Source organism: Electrophorus electricus, chromosome 24, assembly GCF_041902795.1.
Source record: "Electrophorus electricus isolate QZ-2024a chromosome 24, ASM4190279v1, whole genome shotgun sequence".
Lineage (NCBI taxonomy): Eukaryota > Metazoa > Chordata > Actinopteri > Gymnotiformes > Gymnotidae > Electrophorus > Electrophorus electricus.
This window is the reverse complement of record NC_137520.1, coordinates 9,795,003-9,811,267: the sequence shown is the minus strand read 5'-3', so window position 1 is coordinate 9,811,267 and position 16,265 is coordinate 9,795,003. Positions and strand designations below refer to the sequence as shown.

At 41.8% G+C, this 16,265-nt stretch overlaps 3 protein-coding genes across 8 annotated transcripts; 2 read left to right on the top strand and 1 right to left on the bottom strand.

The window, feature by feature from the left end:
• Positions 1-29: 29 nt before the first annotated feature.
• On the top strand, positions 30-6,890 carry b4galt3 (UDP-Gal:betaGlcNAc beta 1,4- galactosyltransferase, polypeptide 3). 4 transcript variants are annotated; one of them, XM_026998223.3, is made up of 7 exons: positions 30-662; positions 1,414-1,690; positions 1,902-2,137; positions 2,294-2,484; positions 2,581-2,703; positions 3,678-3,782; positions 3,886-6,890. In XM_026998223.3, the coding sequence occupies exons 2-7, from the start codon at positions 1,420-1,422 to the stop codon at positions 4,196-4,198; spliced, it is 1,239 nt and encodes a 412-aa protein (XP_026854024.1). In that variant the 5' UTR covers positions 30-662; positions 1,414-1,419; the 3' UTR covers positions 4,199-6,890. The 4 variants fall into 4 exon arrangements, with proteins under 4 accessions (XP_026854024.1, XP_026854027.1, XP_026854023.1 ...); XM_026998226.3 differs by having other exon boundaries at positions 1,133-1,690; positions 1,902-2,128; XM_026998222.3 differs by having other exon boundaries at positions 1,133-1,690.
• On the bottom strand, positions 6,890-8,490 carry cfap126 (cilia and flagella associated protein 126). 3 transcript variants are annotated; one of them, XM_081706965.1, is made up of 5 exons: positions 8,321-8,490; positions 8,143-8,205; positions 7,894-7,980; positions 7,579-7,788; positions 6,890-7,491 (listed from the first exon to the last, which is right to left on the bottom strand). In XM_081706965.1, the coding sequence occupies exons 1-5, from the start codon at positions 8,345-8,347 to the stop codon at positions 7,201-7,203; spliced, it is 678 nt and encodes a 225-aa protein (XP_081563091.1). In that variant the 5' UTR covers positions 8,348-8,490; the 3' UTR covers positions 6,890-7,200. The 3 variants fall into 3 exon arrangements, with proteins under 3 accessions (XP_081563091.1, XP_026854028.3, XP_026854029.3); XM_026998227.3 differs by having other exon boundaries at positions 7,909-7,980; XM_026998228.3 differs by having other exon boundaries at positions 7,915-7,980.
• A 123-nt stretch (positions 8,491-8,613) lies between these two features.
• Positions 8,614-12,093, top strand: ccnq (cyclin Q). Its single transcript, XM_026998200.3, has 5 exons — positions 8,614-9,081; positions 9,226-9,409; positions 9,506-9,638; positions 9,732-9,950; positions 10,893-12,093. The coding sequence occupies exons 1-5, from the start codon at positions 8,952-8,954 to the stop codon at positions 10,980-10,982; spliced, it is 756 nt and encodes a 251-aa protein (XP_026854001.2). The 5' UTR covers positions 8,614-8,951; the 3' UTR covers positions 10,983-12,093.
• Positions 12,094-16,265: the final 4,172 nt, after the last annotated feature.

Genomic DNA, 16,265 nt, shown 5'->3' with positions numbered 1-16,265 from the left:
TCTACAAACACCAATAAAAATACTAATCAATTTAAAATATTTAATTTAATTAGCCTAATTATTATTCTGTCAACAATTCATTACAATAATGGGTACCTTGGGAGATGCATTCATACGCTGAAAATCGAAAAACAAAATCTGAAAATCACTATACACCGCATGATTTATCATTTTTGGGGATTGGGCATCATTGGAAGTTGTTCCCTTTTTTAAGTAAGGCGGCATTACTGCAAACGGAGGGCATAAACACACGCTAGTGGCGTAGGTCTGTTTTTAGAAATGAAAACCTCACCTTTTCGTATACACCTTCTCTCGCTAATTTCGTGATCGGCTCTGCTATGTCCTACGGTCGTCGAGGGTTGTGCCACGGTGCGCGTCACCGCGGTGCTTGTGAACATGTCTGTCGTCTGACCTCGGGTACCGCTCCATCCCTTGGCGAGCTAGAGAAGCGCGGCGTGCTAGGAACACGGCGCCCTTTGGATGGCTGCATTTGCGCCTCGTTTGGTGTTGAGCTCGATATATCGGACTGCTCCCCCGAAAACCTAAAAAAAACCAAAAAACGCCACATTCGCGTTCGTGCTACCATGAAGCTACGATGAAGGCCTAGCTCTTGACCACCAGTGGAGCCTGGGGCTTGATTTAAAGCGTCGCAGTAAAAGGAGGTAAGTTCAGTTATAATCGCGCAACGAACAAACTGAAGCATCCACAATTGCGCCCACCATTTTTTGTTTCACAATAATATCATGGTTCGCAGAAAAGCTGTTGTGATTATTACTATTATTATTGTTTAGTTGTCATTGCTGTCGTTGAGAATGTAAGACTAATAATAGACAGCTGGTATCCGAGTTGTGAATTGAAGAGCTCGTGTTTTGCGTGACAGTGGAAGAGGGGAGAGCGCGTTGTCACTGGTATTGCCAGTTTCAGTAGTGGAGAGCACAGGTATTTAGACTGCTGATGCCTCCTATACCCTAATGTTCAATACACTGTGCCTTTAATTGGCCAGTGATACGTAGCTAACTTATTTTTTGCCTTAGAATAGCTTGTGTGTGGCAACAGATACATGTATCACTTTAATTATTGCATGGTTTATGAGCTGGTCTGATGTTTATATCATATGTTCCCTGTTTTGCAGTGGCCCATTTCACAGGAGACATGACTTTGCTGTTCTTATACTTAATCACTCATCCATTTTTCACTTAGCTATAAATGTGCCTCTTGGGGCTAACTTTACCCCTTGTCATCACTCCTTCTCTTTCCCCAATCCTGGGTTCCTCTCGGCTCCTCATACCTTTTCTCTAACGGCTCTCTTGCCCCACCGTTCCTCATGTTTGTGACTGTCCTGTCCTCCTTCCTCTGTGTCTGCATTTCTCCTGCTGCCTGTTTCTCTTGCACCCACGCCACTCTGTGCCCAAGGCCATAATGGTGTGCTGTGGCCGAGCTCTGGACTCTCCCTGCACCCTGGCTCTACTCGTGGGCTTCCAGTTTGCGTTTGTGCTCTACTTCTCCCTGGGAGGTTTCCGTGGCCTTGTCTCTGTGCTGGTCCACTCTTCAGAGCCTGAGTTTGACTACTCTCGACCCCATGATGTCTACACCAACCTTAGCCAGCTCAGTGCCCTGCTGCCTCACCAGCCGGGCCCCACTGGGGCGGAACAGCGGCTCAGAGACTGCCTGCTGCCCTCGCCACTCCTGGGTGAGTTCCAGCCCTTAGAAGGGATTAGCAAGGTGTGGTTTTAGCAATTACTCTTCCATATATTAGGTCTTTCTCAAAATATCGCTTTGATGGAAACTCCTTCTACTTATCCATTCACATCAAAGTCTGCAAAAAGTGTGACACCAGTTTGCAGTAAATGGTTTAATGTAACACATGAACAGCTGGGGCTCTTTCTGTTGCTGTGCATCAGTGGGTCCTGTATCTGTGCGCGTGTCCTCCACACCCTCCCTGGAGGAGATAAAAGAGAAGAACCCTTTGGTGATGCCGGGGGGCCATTACCGCCCACCGGGCTGTGAGCCGAGGCACCACACAGCCATCGTGGTCCCCTACCGGAACCGGCAGAGCCACCTCCGAGCACTGCTCTACCATCTGCACCCCTTCCTGCAGAGACAGCAGATACACTACAGCATCTACATTGTACACCAGGTTTCTTCAGCTCACCCAAATTTGATGAGAATAAACTCTAGCACTTTGATTTGTTTAACTCAATACGGACCTTTAGGAAACATGCAGTAAATACATTTGTAGTAAGATGTTTGCTGACTTCACCTCTTGCACTGATTTTGCCCTCTTTGCTGTAAGTCAGGGAACTCGACGTTCAATCGCGCCAAGCTACTGAACGTGGGCGTGCGAGAAGCTCTGAAGGAGGAGGACTGGGGCTGCATCTTCCTCCATGACGTGGACCTGCTCCCAGAGAACGACCACAACACCTACACCTGCCACCCGCAGCACCCCTCTCACCTCTCTGTGGCCATGGATAAATTCCGATACAGGTAGTCCCATCCCGGAAGGGTCACTGCTCATACCTGGCCATGGAAGGACATGGCATTCTGTGACTAGCTTTGTGTCCTTTATTGTTGACCCTGCAGGCTTCCGTACCCTCAGTACTTTGGAGGAGTGTCTGCCGTCACTCCGGAACAGTACCTCAAGATGAATGGCTTCCCCAACCAGTACTGGGGATGGGGAGGGGAGGACGATGACATCGCTGCCAGGTGAGCACTGTGACTCCATCAAGAGCCATATGTGAAATAAATGCGTGTTGCGCAGAGTATGTTGCCTGTCAGTCCTCTCTGACCTCTCCTTCTGTTCTCACTGACCCTCATCACCATGCTTTTTATCACTGTACCAGTCCTCTCCTCCTACTCCATCTGCACAGACACTGGAATGGTCAGTAAGTACATGCAAGGATCACTAGCACCGATAGAATTCAAGGCTTCAGCTTTGCTTCCCATTAAACATCAGGAGTCGAACTAGGCACATTTGTTTTCAACTCTAACCTAGCATCTTTTTTTCCCGCATTCTCCATTCCTAAAGGTGGAAGACCAATGGGTAAAGAACGCAGTAGGTTGGAAGGATAGAAGTAAAGATGAAGCTTTGTAATGATGGTCATTAGCATTTAGTCTCTGTGGTAGTGTATTTATTTATTTATTTTTCCTCTGGTTTGCTCTCTCCTGTGTCACTACTGTGGTCCTATAATGTACATTTCTAGTGAGATCTGCCCCTTGCCCTGATGGAGCTGGGCTTCTCAGTGCATGGATATGTATCATGAGATTAAGACCCTGGAACATGGTGTGAACAGGGTTTACTTCAAACAGGTTTTAAAAGAAATAGTGCCACAAGCTAAAACATTGATTTCTTGTTGAATACAATTTGTGTTTCTTTTTTTGCCTGACCCAAATGACTCTGGTGAGGAGGACCTAGAGACAAAAACCCAGATCCTTAGATTTCAGTCTCTCCATGTACAACTAGCATATATTTGTATTGTTAGAATGAGTAAATATTTTCCAAACAATAAATAGCAAAATAGTAAACTGTAGAGACTCTGAGTTGTGAAAGTCCTCTCATACATGTTAATCCACTCTCACCCCTTTCTCGCTGAGTCAGTGCTTTTCACTGGCATCCGTTTCTCTCATAGACTACTTCTGCTTTCTTACTTACCTACTTGGTATTTGTTCTGACTCCTCAGAATTCGTCTCACTGGGATGAAAATAGTGCGCCCCCCTGTGGCCATTGGCCATTATAAGATGATCAAGCATAAAGGGGACCGGGGTAATGAGCAGAACCCCAGAAGGTAATTTTGGTGAACTATCAAGACTTGAATCATAGTCTCTACTTCCTAAGCCCTTTTCATTTAATCCATCATAGGTTCATCTACCTCCCTCGTTAATTCACAGGTTTGACTTATTAAAGCACACCAGGTTAAACTGGCGATCAGATGGACTCAACTCACTGACCTATAAACTCCTGTCTAAAGAACTGGAGCCACTGTACACCAACCTGTCTGTCAGCATTGGAGAAGATCCTCACCCTCCTTCCAGAAAGTCAGAGCCCCCTAGGAATACCTCTCACTCCACAGCCAGACCTATGAGGGGAGATGCGGGAATACTCTCTGCTCGGCCTACCGGATTACAGCATGCCCACTCAAAACCAGCCAACAGGAGTTCATATGGTGTTCTGAAAGCTGCTGTCAAACAGGAAGTGGGTTGATAACAAGCGCGTAGTACATGAACTATTGGCACTGGTGCCATACAGGGTAATTTTCCTAAAATGGATGTTGGCTTGCTTTTCTTCTTTAAGTCATGGATCTTAGCACTGATGTGAGCTTGTAGGTATGATAAGTCAGCTAAGTCCTTCCACTGGAAATACATGAGTGTGAAAAGTTCTTTCACCTCTGAATGTTTTCTGGACACTGGCTTGGTTTCATTTGCACAAACTTGCTATACCATTTTCTGAAGCTCTTACTGCCACGGGACAGATCTGAAGAGTAAACCGAGCTAAGTATTCCAGAAAGTGAGCTATTTGTGTTCATTTGTGTTGTAGAGACACACTGGAACCAGTGCTAGTAGTGTGTGCTTATTCAGCCAACGTGCTGTGGCTACTCACCACCCCACCATGTGGGTATGTCTCTATGTGCCTTTCTCTCATTCTAGAACCAGTCTCTATCAGCGTCTTACTACGTATGTTCTCAGTCCCCAAGGCATATTAGTGGTGTTTTGGGAGTAATACTGTATTTTAATTTCTGATCAACATCTTTCTAACCAGCACACGCCGCTTTATAGTTTTGCGCCTGAGCATCATCTCATCACTGTGGACTATTTTTGGTCTTGCTCTGGAGATGTGTGATCATCACGTTTGCAAGTTTTTTTTGTTCTCGTTTTAGAAATATTTAATCTAGTAACAGTTAGCACTGATGAGGTTTTCACTTGAACTGCTCAAATCACTATATTTTTATTTCAGAGTATTATGGGGTGTACTTGTTTGAGTATTTATTTCAGAGTATTATGAGGTATACTTGTCTGGTGCCTCTTGATTTCGATTAGATAATCAGTGAGATAAGCAAACTAGCTGACAAATCATTTATCAGATTTCTCTGTTTAAAAGTTATAGTTTCTATAATTCTTATAAAATCTTTCTTGGTGAGTTAGATTTAAATTAATACATTGTAATATTGTAGATTTGTTAAGGTATTGAAAGTTATGAGAGTTTGGTTGATTATTTTCATGGTAGGTTTCATACAAAGTGCAAACTCCATTTGTTGCTATGCTGCTGTAATGTTAAATAGTTCTGGGCCTTTGTGCATCAGCTGTATTACATCTACATCAAGCAAACAAAAATAGTTATTTGACAATAAACCAAGAATCTCTACATATTTACCACAGAACAAGTCTGCCAACCTTAAAACAGCATTAATCTAGCTTTTAGCATTTGTTATCCCTAACGCTGCAGTCCGAGTGGTTGCTGTTTTGAATGCATCCTTTCCTCACCTAGGGTATAGGGTAATTTTAAGACCTTTTTAAAATTCTTTGTCATAATATTGCAAATGATTATTTGGATGTATTTTATTCCCACTGTATTTTCAATGTTCTCTCTCAAATCAGATTTATTCTTTTATTGTGTTGGTAATTACACACCGATTATTAAATTAATAGGACTGGCCATGTAAAACTTGCACATTTTTGAGTTGATCTAGCCTCAAATTGTTTTCCCTTTTGCCTTTGTAGTAAAAACAACAGGTGGTTAGATAAACCTTCATATTCATTACCATTCATTACAGTTCAGAGTATTATGAATTACCTACATTTATCTTGACTTACTAGCATGTGTCCAAGGAACCTGTTTCCTTTTAACATTTGCAGGAATCAAGAACATTTTAGTGAATACAGTAGTTTTATATGAGAAATTTAGTAATGGTGATGATCTACCTGAATATCTAAGACTACTCTCACAGTTTGATAATTTCCTTTTTTGACTTGAGACCAGTTACTTAAAGCTGTAATAATGGTTTTGTGGTTTATAGAGGTTGTTTATTTTTGTTACATTACATATCTAATTGCAATGTATGAATCCATGTTCCTTGTACTGTTGTGTAGGTAATTTTTTAAAAATTAACCTTCATGTTTGGGTTCAGATGTCAGTCCTCATTGACCCATTTTTTGCATTGAAGCATCTAAATGCGGGTTCCTGATGATTCGAGGTCTAGAAGTGTGTATAATGTAGGCCTATTCAGTTAAAGTTGCGTTTCTGCAAGGTTTTGCTCTGGTCCTGTGGAACTACAACTCTTTCACAAACACCTCTTTAATTAAGAAAGGACTCTAATTACTGATATTAAACACATGTAGACACTAGGCTCTTAACCAAATATCCCTGGAATAGGAAGCTATGTGACAACTGATTAAATAACTGCTTTAACACTAGGGCACAGAACTACTGTCTTAGATGTCTACCCCCTTTTAGCGTTTCAATCTACTACACCCAGTTTTAATATTCAGATGCGATCTGTTCTATTGGACTAAGGTTGGATATAAATATCAGGATGGAAGATGTCCAGGACCAGTGTGGCACACCCTAGCTTTACAACACTTTAGTAATAGTGTGAAATAACTGTTTGATTGTACTCTTATCAACAGATTGCTGGATTAAATCTTTGCTTTTCCTTGAGCATTGATGTTAGGAGCTTGTGACTGACTTACAAGAACTCTGTACATCTCTGGTTTCCAAGGGTTACTATGTCCACTGGTAGCATTACAAAATTACTCATTTGCTTTCAAGCACTAAAAACAATTTACCGATGACTAGTGAAACCAGCGGACACTCTGATCCCGAGAGACTACTGGCATTCTAGTATTTTATGTAAAACAATTCCATTCAGCAGATAAATAAAACAATGTTGAAAGGATAATCAGTGATTTTGCTGTTTATTTTCATCCATGCTATTTCAGAAGATGTTATTTTGTGCTTGCAAGGTGAATACTAGATTGACAGGAGTTGTTTGCTGTAGACATTTGGAATTTTTGTAAATCATACTTGAACTGGTATAATTGTTGGTGAAATCAAGAGAAATAAATTGCAGCCCAGACTAAGTATGTATTACACTTCTTGAAATACAGGTCTGAAAATCAATTTCTAATATTGTTAAACCATAGACAGACATACTATAATTCTAGACCCATGGATAATCTCTTTGCTCATTGGTAAGTCTGTACCTGAATTTAGCTGGCTTGCGTCAGTGGTCTAGACTCAGCCTGGTTTTGCTGGGAGGCTGGTCTAGATTCAGCCTGTCTTTGCTGCATAGCTGGTCTAGATTCAGTCTGCTTCTGCTGAGAGGCTGGTCTAGATCCAGACTGCTTTTGCTGGGAGGCTGGTCTAGATTGAGTCTGCTTCTGCTGAGAGAGTGGTCGAGACTGAGCTTGGCTCAGATGAGACAAGGGCCTCTCTGGTTCTGCCTCTGCTCCATGTAGACCAGGAGTGCTTACAGGAATCTGTAGCTCTGCATTGTTGTCCTGAAACAGTATTGTTTTATTATTTAAATCAATGTTGTAGCCACACTAGAAGCCACAGTGGAAAAACAGCCTACGTCAAACATCTACCTCAGCATGGTGAGCTCTGCTGGTTGCCCTGCTGTTTCCTTGGGCTTTGTAAAGTTTGCCAGTTTTTGATCGGACCAGGTGCTGAGACTGCCCCCAAATCCTAAGGCGTTCTTGACCCTCCAGTGAGCGTGCTGTAGGGTTAATTTTCACTGGATGGATACGGCTTGGTAAGTCCCAGGTACCCTGGAATGATGGCCAGGAGCTTCCACGCTGCCAAAGATGGAGATGGTGAAACAAAACAAACTCTATTAACTAAACCGTGTTGATTATTATATAGGATACATCTGATTTAAATATGTGCGATATCAAATTTACAGTTTTAAATACCACCTTTACTTTAGGGAACAGGTGACCTCGGTCTGAGGCTATAAATGTAGTGTGACCCTCTGCTGCGGATGGCCTCTAAAGTTGTGAGAACAGACATTGCTTATACCATACCTAAGGGCTTAATGAAAAAGGTCTTGTGCTATTAAAAGATAGACGAAACACAAATATTTACTATTTTACTTGTGTTATCAAGTTGGCTAGCTAGCAAGGTGGTTAACCTAGCTAACGCGAACGTACCTCTTTGAATTGTTTTGGTACGGTCCAATTGAGGAGTCTATGAGACTTGAAAGCACTTTCATACTGTGAAGAAAAACGGACATTAAAATATAAATAGTACTGTGTCAACTGTACTAGTATAGCTAAACACATTTAAAAGCTTTGTCATTAAATAACGATTATTTGTATAACTAGCTACCTGGTTAGCAGAATAACTGGACGACATGTTTTGGTGTTTTAATGATTGGCAGCCGTCTCTTAGCAACAAAACCAAAACTCTCTTTGAATACTGCAGTGGTCCAATAACAATTTTATGAAAGTCAACTAACGCTGTAGTGTCATAAGATAAATAAAACAAATAAACTCGAATATTTATTTTGCCTTAATTATGTAGTATGCATTTTCAGATCAGTACTCCGTAGCAACTGGCGGCGCTCTGCGTACCTTATGGTTTGACCTGCTTGTACATGAATTTCAGCCGAGCAAAACAGCTGGGTGACGTCAGGCTTTTCACACTATGTTAAGCTAACGCTATCTTAGCTAACTAACATTACCTAAATTTGACTTCTGTAACCAGTGGCCCGATGGCTAATGGTGCATTGTGGTGAATTTCTGTCTAGCTAACAAAAGAAAACTGGATCTCATCACAAACGCCAACAGCATGTTCATGTTATTTAGCTAACGGACTAGTGTGATAGCTAGGGCTAGGTAGCTAGCGTTAGCTATCCTAGCTTTCTCGGTCAGTGCGAACATCTCAGTCACCTAGACACTGAGCTGCGTAGGTTAGCTAGTTGGTAAATTAAACATCTTTAAACAGGTTTGAACTAGTCATGGAAGCGGCAAGATCTGCACATGTCTCTGGACCAAGGGAACAACGTGGAGAGGAGAATGCAGATGGAAAGGATTCCAGTAATGATGCCAAAACACACTTTCGAGTCTGTCGCTTCATCATCGAGACAGGTAAGTTAGTTAGCTAGGTGCCGACTTTTCTGCAATTTCCTAGCCAATAGCTAGCTAGCTGTTTTAGCTATGTAATGTTAGCAGAATGACAGCCTACATTGCAAGCCGTAAATGTAGCTAGCTAACTACTCGTGATCATTGCAGGAGTGAAACTGGACATGCGGTCTGTACCTGTGGCCACAGCTTGTGCACTGTACCACAAGTTCTTTCAAACAGCCAGCTTGCAGATCTTTGAGCCCTACCTAGTAGCCATGTCCTCCATTTACCTTGCGGGTAAAGTGGAAGAACAGCATCTCAGAACAAGGGACATCATCAACGTCTGCCACAGGTAGTCTAGAAGTCATAGGTTTTGCGAGCATGTAACAATTATGATGATGCATACGTTTTCCTTTTATTGTTACTTATGAAACTATGCCTGTCTTAGATACTTTCACCCAGGAAGTGATCCATTGGAGCTGGATAGCAAGTTCTGGGAGATGCGGGACAGTATAGTGCAGTGTGAGCTGCTCATCCTCAGACAACTCAACTTCCAAGTGTCCTTTGAGCATCCCCACAAGGTAGCGGACCTCAGGCTGAACATGCTGTTTGATGACTGCGAGTAACCTTTTGTACTTGAGTTAATTTCCACTCCTGTCTGCCTGTGGTTGCAGTACCTGCTGCACTACCTACTCTCTGTGAGGAATCTACTGAACCGGCATGCCTGGTCTCGAACACCCATAGCTGAGACAGCCTGGGCTTTGCTCAAAGACAGCTACCATGGCCCAGTATGTGTGCACCATCGGCCACAGCACCTCGCACTCGCTGCGCTCTACCTCGCTATGCACACATATGGAGTCCAGGTCCCCGGAGGGGAAAGGGAGTGGTGGCAGGTGAGGACATTTACAGAGGGTCGTGAAGATGCATTCCAAAATTTATTGCCCTCTCTGGCAGTGGGTTTACCTTATATAATACAAAAAACAGAGGAAAAATTAAGTATGGATGTTTTCTTTTTTGTTTGTTTCTCTCTCTCTCTCTCTCTCTCTCTCTCTCTCTCTCTCTCTCTCTCTCTCTCTCTCTCTCTCTCTCTCTATATATATATATATATATATATATATATATATATATATATATATATATATATATATATATATATATATATATAATTATATATTTTTTTATTTATTTTTGTCAGTAATTATTTCTTGTTTTGGAACTGTCCTTGTCTGCCCATTTGATAAGGCTTTTGCATAGAAGTGTATACAGCCTATGCTTTATCAAATTCATGTTGCATCATGTGATGAGGACACAGTCTGTCACAATGTCTGAAATTTCAGTAAATATTGGTCATGTGTATGTTTGAACTTTATACTTTAGTGCGTGACTAATCATTAGTGGAGATGACAATTCTTTGTGAACAGATTCAGCCAATACAGATCTGATCAGGATGGAAGCAAAGACACAAAAGGCAGTATGGCATAATGGGTTGTAGTCTAGTTAGTGACTGTAGCCTTCTAACATTTCTTATAATGGAGATGATGGAGAGCATAGGATTTAAATTTGGATAAAAAATAAAATAAATGTTCAAAAGAAATCAGAAAAAAATATTGTAAATGAAACTGGATAAGGTAGTTGTTGCAACATACAAGCTCTTTGTTTGGAGCTCATGAATTTTACATCATGGATCAGCTTTCGGTATCAATCAACCATATAGAAGAAACCTCAGCCGAGTTCCAACCACATATTTACAATAGACATTGTCCGATTTTGATTTTCACCTAGTCAATCTTCCCAACTCTATTGGTACTCACATGCTAACTGGTTTGTCTCAACAGATTCTGTGTGAGGACATTACCAGAGCTCAGATCGAGGCCATAATGACTGAACTGCTTCAGCTCTATGACATGGAGGCCAAGTGCACCTGAGACAGTATTAACAGTGAAACAGGCCATACAAATGCAGCCTGGAGCCGCCTTTTCCTCTACAGCCTCCCCTGGGACCTCCAGGGCTGTTGGTCCAGCTCATGGTCTGAATTCCAGACCTGGTCCTTCTTGAGCACCTTGTGATTCAGAATACTACAGCTGGACTTTGCTGCAACCAGTGAGGTCGGCCTGCACCATCAAGCAGACAGGAGGCAGGGCATCATGGTGTGGTTGTGAGAGTCTCCAGGTGGCGGTCTTAAATCCAGGGTTTGGCCACAGCGCATCAGTCAGTTTCCAAGCCCATGCCCTACTTTTTTGTACCTTGTTCCATTTTCTCAGGAAGGCAAAAGAGAGAGAAAGTAAAGTGTGAGGGTGAAAAATTGAGTGCCGCAACAGTGCCAAGCTATCCCTAGAGCTGAACTGTGACTTGGGATATAGTAGCCAAAATCTGGGGCAGTGCTTTGATATTTTATAATTTAATTACTCTCTTCCTTTCCCATTAGACCATATCCCTGTGGTTCCCTGAAGTTATGTTACGGTATAGTGTGATACTGTAAATTGTGGTTGTGTCAGACAGGTTTGGGTTATGTCATACTCCTAATTGGCTCATTAATCCAAGTTGTTTCTTTGACTGTCACAAGGCTTTAGAGACAAACAATGCTATGAGTGTGTACGTATTAATGTGTAGTTTGGCTCTAAAGACCCAGAGAGTGTGCTTGGTGTAGTCAAACTGCCCCCTATTTGTCCCTTTAATGATTAAAACTTTTGTCTGCTCTTGCTGAGTCACCCACAGCCCAAGCAAATTTTGCTGCTAGTAGAGAATACCTACTGTCTGATCAGGTTATTCTAGCGCATGCAAACTGTCCCTGCTCTGGTGATTTAAATAGTAATTGAACTGGCTAAAAGTTGAATTTGCTACTTTACAAAAGCAGTAAATAATTGCATATTTAACGTATTTGGAGTAAGACTACTATAGTTTCAAATTAATCCAAATTATGCTTTTATTCCACCGAGCCTCTACAGCAGTTCAATGTGTTTTTTTAGGAGTTGTAAGTCAAATACTCAATTATTTCACCCCATTTCAATACATAATAAAATCATTATAACTAAGTAATTATTTAATATTTGGAATGTTTGATTTTAACTGCAACTGAGGCATTTGAAGGGGAAAAAAATCACTAAGCATTCGATGACATCGATGACATGATATTTTTTTTAAATCTCATGGATCTTGTTTTAATTGAATGTTTTCAGGGTATTCCGTGTTACAACAAGCTAAACACATGCTCTACTGCTCCTAGAGAAACTGGAAAGTGCAGGTGTGTCTCAGTAGAGGAGAGAATGTCTGATATGTGTTGCAGTAAATTTTCCTAGAGCTCACAAACAGAATCAGATGAACTATGTGCTGGGATTTGAACATATTCCTTAATCTCCTTTAGGACTGCACTTCTTTTTGCTTGCTTGGGGGAACTTAGCTGGTGCATGAAGTGAAACAGCATGCTGAATCCAGTCTTGGCAGGAGCTTCACTGGGTTGCCCATTTACATCTGCTGCCACTCAAATCTTTTCCTAGTTATCACTGTCAAATTATGCAGACCAATTTACACTTGCCCTCAAATGTGAATTCTGAGAGTGCTGCTTTTCTTGGCTGCCACAAAATTTTCAATAACCTCTGATTGCTTTGAGTATTTAGTGTTATTACTCACATAAAACAAAAATTCCAAATTCACTTATCTAAAGTATGCCTTGACCCGGTCTTTTTTTTTTCTTCTTTTTTTTAGAATCTTACGGGTCAAATTAACTTCAGGTGTACTCCTTTAGACCATGGCTCCACTTAATGTATCAATGAGTGGAACATAACATAACATGTTCAAATCACATACTATGCCCTCTTTATCAGAGTACGTACTTCACTAACCTGTGAAGTATAGGCAATTTACGATCAACTCTATAAAGTATGTGGTTAAATTCCGTACTACTGAAATGAGAAGATATGACGCGCTCGTAAAATGGCTAATCTGCTGTGTAACCTAGCTAATGATAGTTGGCACATTTTAAATTAAATACATTTGCTTATGGAATTTATAAATGGAAATGTGTGGATCTACTTTTTTAAATTTATAAGCATAGCCAGAGCTGATGGTGTGCAATACTTTTTTTGGCCACTGATTGCCCTAGTGCTGCTTGGCCAAGTGTGACTAAGTGTGCCCTAACTGCACTTAGTTTTTTCAGTGTGGCATCCAAGTCCTTTTAAGAATTCTAGATTATGCAATTTTTGCAGCATTAATCACTTAGTCATACTAAAAAAAGGTGAATTATAGTTTGGAAGTAAGTGATTTCAAACACTGCCACACAGCAGTAAACTTTTGGCTTTTGGACTATTCAAATCATTTCAATGTCTCCAAATATTTGAGGTTTGTTTTTATAGTATTTTAATTCCTGAAAGAAGAAGAATTTTATTTAACTAGGAAGAAGTGTTGCAGATTATACAAAAGTTGTTTGCTTGGAAGTGTTTTTAAAAAATTCGAATAGATTCAAGCTATATTTTAGAAGCCAAATATTAAATAGTGCCTTTATATGACCAAGTTGCGCTGGCTAGTTTATAGGCACACACAAGCATCCCCCGTTTCTCTGTACGCAGCCTAATGCGGGGTGTTATGAATTATGGAGAGAGTACATGTGCAGGCGGAATCTCTCCCATAAATAAAACATCAGCATGGCCCTCGCTATGAAATAAGAGTGCTGTGAATAGGAATCATAGCATTGACTGAGAACCTTAACCTGTCTCCTACTCTTTTCTCGGTCTTTCTCTCTTTTACTCTTTCTCTGTCTTTCTGTTGCCTTTTTCAGCCCTCTTTTTTTTTTGTACATTTAGGCTGTTGTTTCATTTTCTCGTGCATACTCTATGCAGGCGCTTCCTCCCATAGAACTAACTGACTCATGCTTCTTTTGTCCATGGGGTGTTATTTCTTTTTCTCTTCTTCCCTATCTAAAGCTTCCATCCCTCTCTTTTCCTCTACACGCTCTCTCTTCCCTTCTCGCTATCCGTTTCATTCCGTCTCGCACACTGAATCCCTTCACCACTTCCCCTGCCATTCATATTTTCTTCCCATTCCATTTCATTCAATCCCTAAACACAGTCCTCTCCTCCTCTCTCTACACTCATCTGACATCTTTGTCGCTGTCTGTTGTCAGTCTGAGGAAGCTCTTCTTGCATTTGCCCAGTTCACGTTGCGTGCTGCATATTCTAAAACTGCTTTTTCTGACCCTTTAAGCAGTGTATGCCCACAAAAAAACAAACAAACAAACAAAACAGCGTATATTGCACTATTTTCAAAATGGTTATACATGTGAGAAAAAGACACTTAGTCTCATTATAGAGGCAATAAAGCCTGAACTCTATAGATGTGCTCAGGTCAAAGGCTCATTCCTATAACTGGCCAATTTCACCAGTGCCCTCAGTACCATCTCCTCTGCTCCCGTTTTCCCTCTTCCTTCCCAAGTGAGCCGAATCGACTCGCTTCCAGACAGGGAAAATCCTGATGCCTGATTCAGCGGGTGTGGGAACGAGAGAGAGGGAAAGGAAGAGTAAACTGCACTAAAGTCTCTGCTTTAATTGCTTTAATTGGACCCCAGAAGGTGCTGAACTTGGACACAAGGAAGAGAAAAACGTTAAAATGAGAGGAGAGACGCAACATAGGTATAGCTGTAAGGTCCAGACTCAAACAACCCACCCAAATGCCACATAAATATAACCCTACCATTCCTGCAGAAAATGCTGTTGTAACAATTTGTTTCTAAGATAATGAAGTCCTAATTTCCTTTTGAACAATTGCACAGGGAAATGGATGAGGCCACCTGACAGGAAATGAAGATAAACAAGAGTTCCTCAAGTTGCAAGGGGATTACAGTAAGTGACGCATTATGGCGTCATTCCCTCTTCAAAGGCCTTGCATGGGCTGCGCTGTAGTGTGCAGGAAGCTGCAGAGTGCTGTTTGAAGCGGAGTGAGTGACAGTGAGACACGGGGCTGTCTGCTCAGGCTCCTGGTGGCTGCCTACCTGCAGGGCTAATGCACAGCTGCTCCCAGAGGGAGCAGCATCTTCCTTTCAGACCATCGCTTCTGAATTATACACAACCACCTGCGCCCACCCGCTAAAGCTGAAACTTCACTACGCCGTACCAGACACACCTTACAAAAATTTTATTGTGAGAGGGCGGGACGAGGCATCAGAGCATGCGTGCATGTGTGTTTAGGGCTGGGTGATTTCATGCATGTGCCTCGAGCGTGTCCAGGTGAGGCACTGCCTGAGAACGGGCAGTTAAATGCATCGTTTTCTGGGAGTAGGGCTGCAGCTGTCTGTGCTACAGCTCAGCACAATTCTTGGTTCCAGTGCGATTGCTGAAGTAGTCTAATCAAAAACAATGCACGAAAGCAATAATCCTAATGGAACTGTTGTGTGTATCTAAGACCATGTCAACATTTTCATGTTTGTGTGTGTGTGTGTGCGTGCGTGCGTGTGTGTGTGTGTGTGTTTGTTTGCATATGCACATGCACATGTTTGCATATGAAGTCTGAAGTAGCACACTTGAGCACTCTTGAGCAGATAAAAGCTCTATTGGTCTCTTGCATTTGAGCTGTAAGATTTGAACCCTGCTTGCTGAGAGATAACAAGACTATTAGACCTGTGTGGGTGTATGAATTTATGAATTTTAAAAAATGCAGCGTGAGAGTGAGTCTTGTGGCAGAACTCCTGAGTGAAACAGGGGACTTGCCTCAGTAGTGTGAACAAGCATGGGAGAAAGCCTGGGGTAGGTGGAGCTGCTTTAGTCTGACTTCTGTTTCAGTGCCTGCCTGGTAGTACAGACTGTACAGTCTAGGACATCTATTTTGTTTAGTTTGTTTTAAGAACACTGTGCAAATGCACTCAATTCCCATGAATGTACACCCAAACCTGTGTCTCAGTTAATCTTCCTATTCAAATGAATGAAGATTGTTTTTATGTTTTAGACTTCATTCTGATCTGTCATCAAATTCTGTAAATATTTCACCTCACTTTCACAATTACAGCGCCATAATCACCTGTAAATTACCATTGTACCGAATAGTGTATTATCGTGTTCACTAAGGTAAATAAGCGCTACAATTTCTTCTTTCTTTAACGGGGGGGTAGCGGGCCGTGTGGTGTGTTTTGTGCGTTGACGTGATCGCACTGTCAGAGAACAGAGTGGGAGGGATTTAAGGGCTGGAGCCGAGGCAGGGGTGGGGAGAGAGACAAGAGAAGTAGA

Bases quoted from the DNA above. Each gene is read 5' to 3' on its own strand.
- cfap126 (XM_081706965.1), bottom strand. From the start codon at position 8,347: ATGTCGTCCAGTTATTCTGCTAACCAG. The intron at 7,981-8,142 runs GTACGTTCGCGT...TCACAACTTTAG, and splicing joins TACCAAAACAATTCAAAGAG to AGGCCATCCGCAGCAGAGGG. The intron at 7,789-7,893 runs GTAAATTTGATA...CATCTTTGGCAG, and splicing joins TAAAGGTGGTATTTAAAACT to CGTGGAAGCTCCTGGCCATC.
- b4galt3 (XM_026998223.3), top strand. From the start codon at position 1,420: ATGGTGTGCTGTGGCCGAGCTCTGGACTCTCCCTGCACCCTGGCTCTA. The intron at 2,704-3,677 runs GTGAGCACTGTG...CTGACTCCTCAG, and splicing joins GACGATGACATCGCTGCCAG to AATTCGTCTCACTGGGATGA. The intron at 3,783-3,885 runs GTAATTTTGGTG...GTTAATTCACAG, and splicing joins AATGAGCAGAACCCCAGAAG to GTTTGACTTATTAAAGCACA.
- ccnq (XM_026998200.3), top strand. From the start codon at position 8,952: ATGGAAGCGGCAAGATCTGCACATGTCTCTGGACCAAGGGAACAACGT. The intron at 9,082-9,225 runs GTAAGTTAGTTA...TGATCATTGCAG, and splicing joins TCGCTTCATCATCGAGACAG to GAGTGAAACTGGACATGCGG. The intron at 9,639-9,731 runs GTAGCGGACCTC...CTGTGGTTGCAG, and splicing joins CCTTTGAGCATCCCCACAAG to TACCTGCTGCACTACCTACT.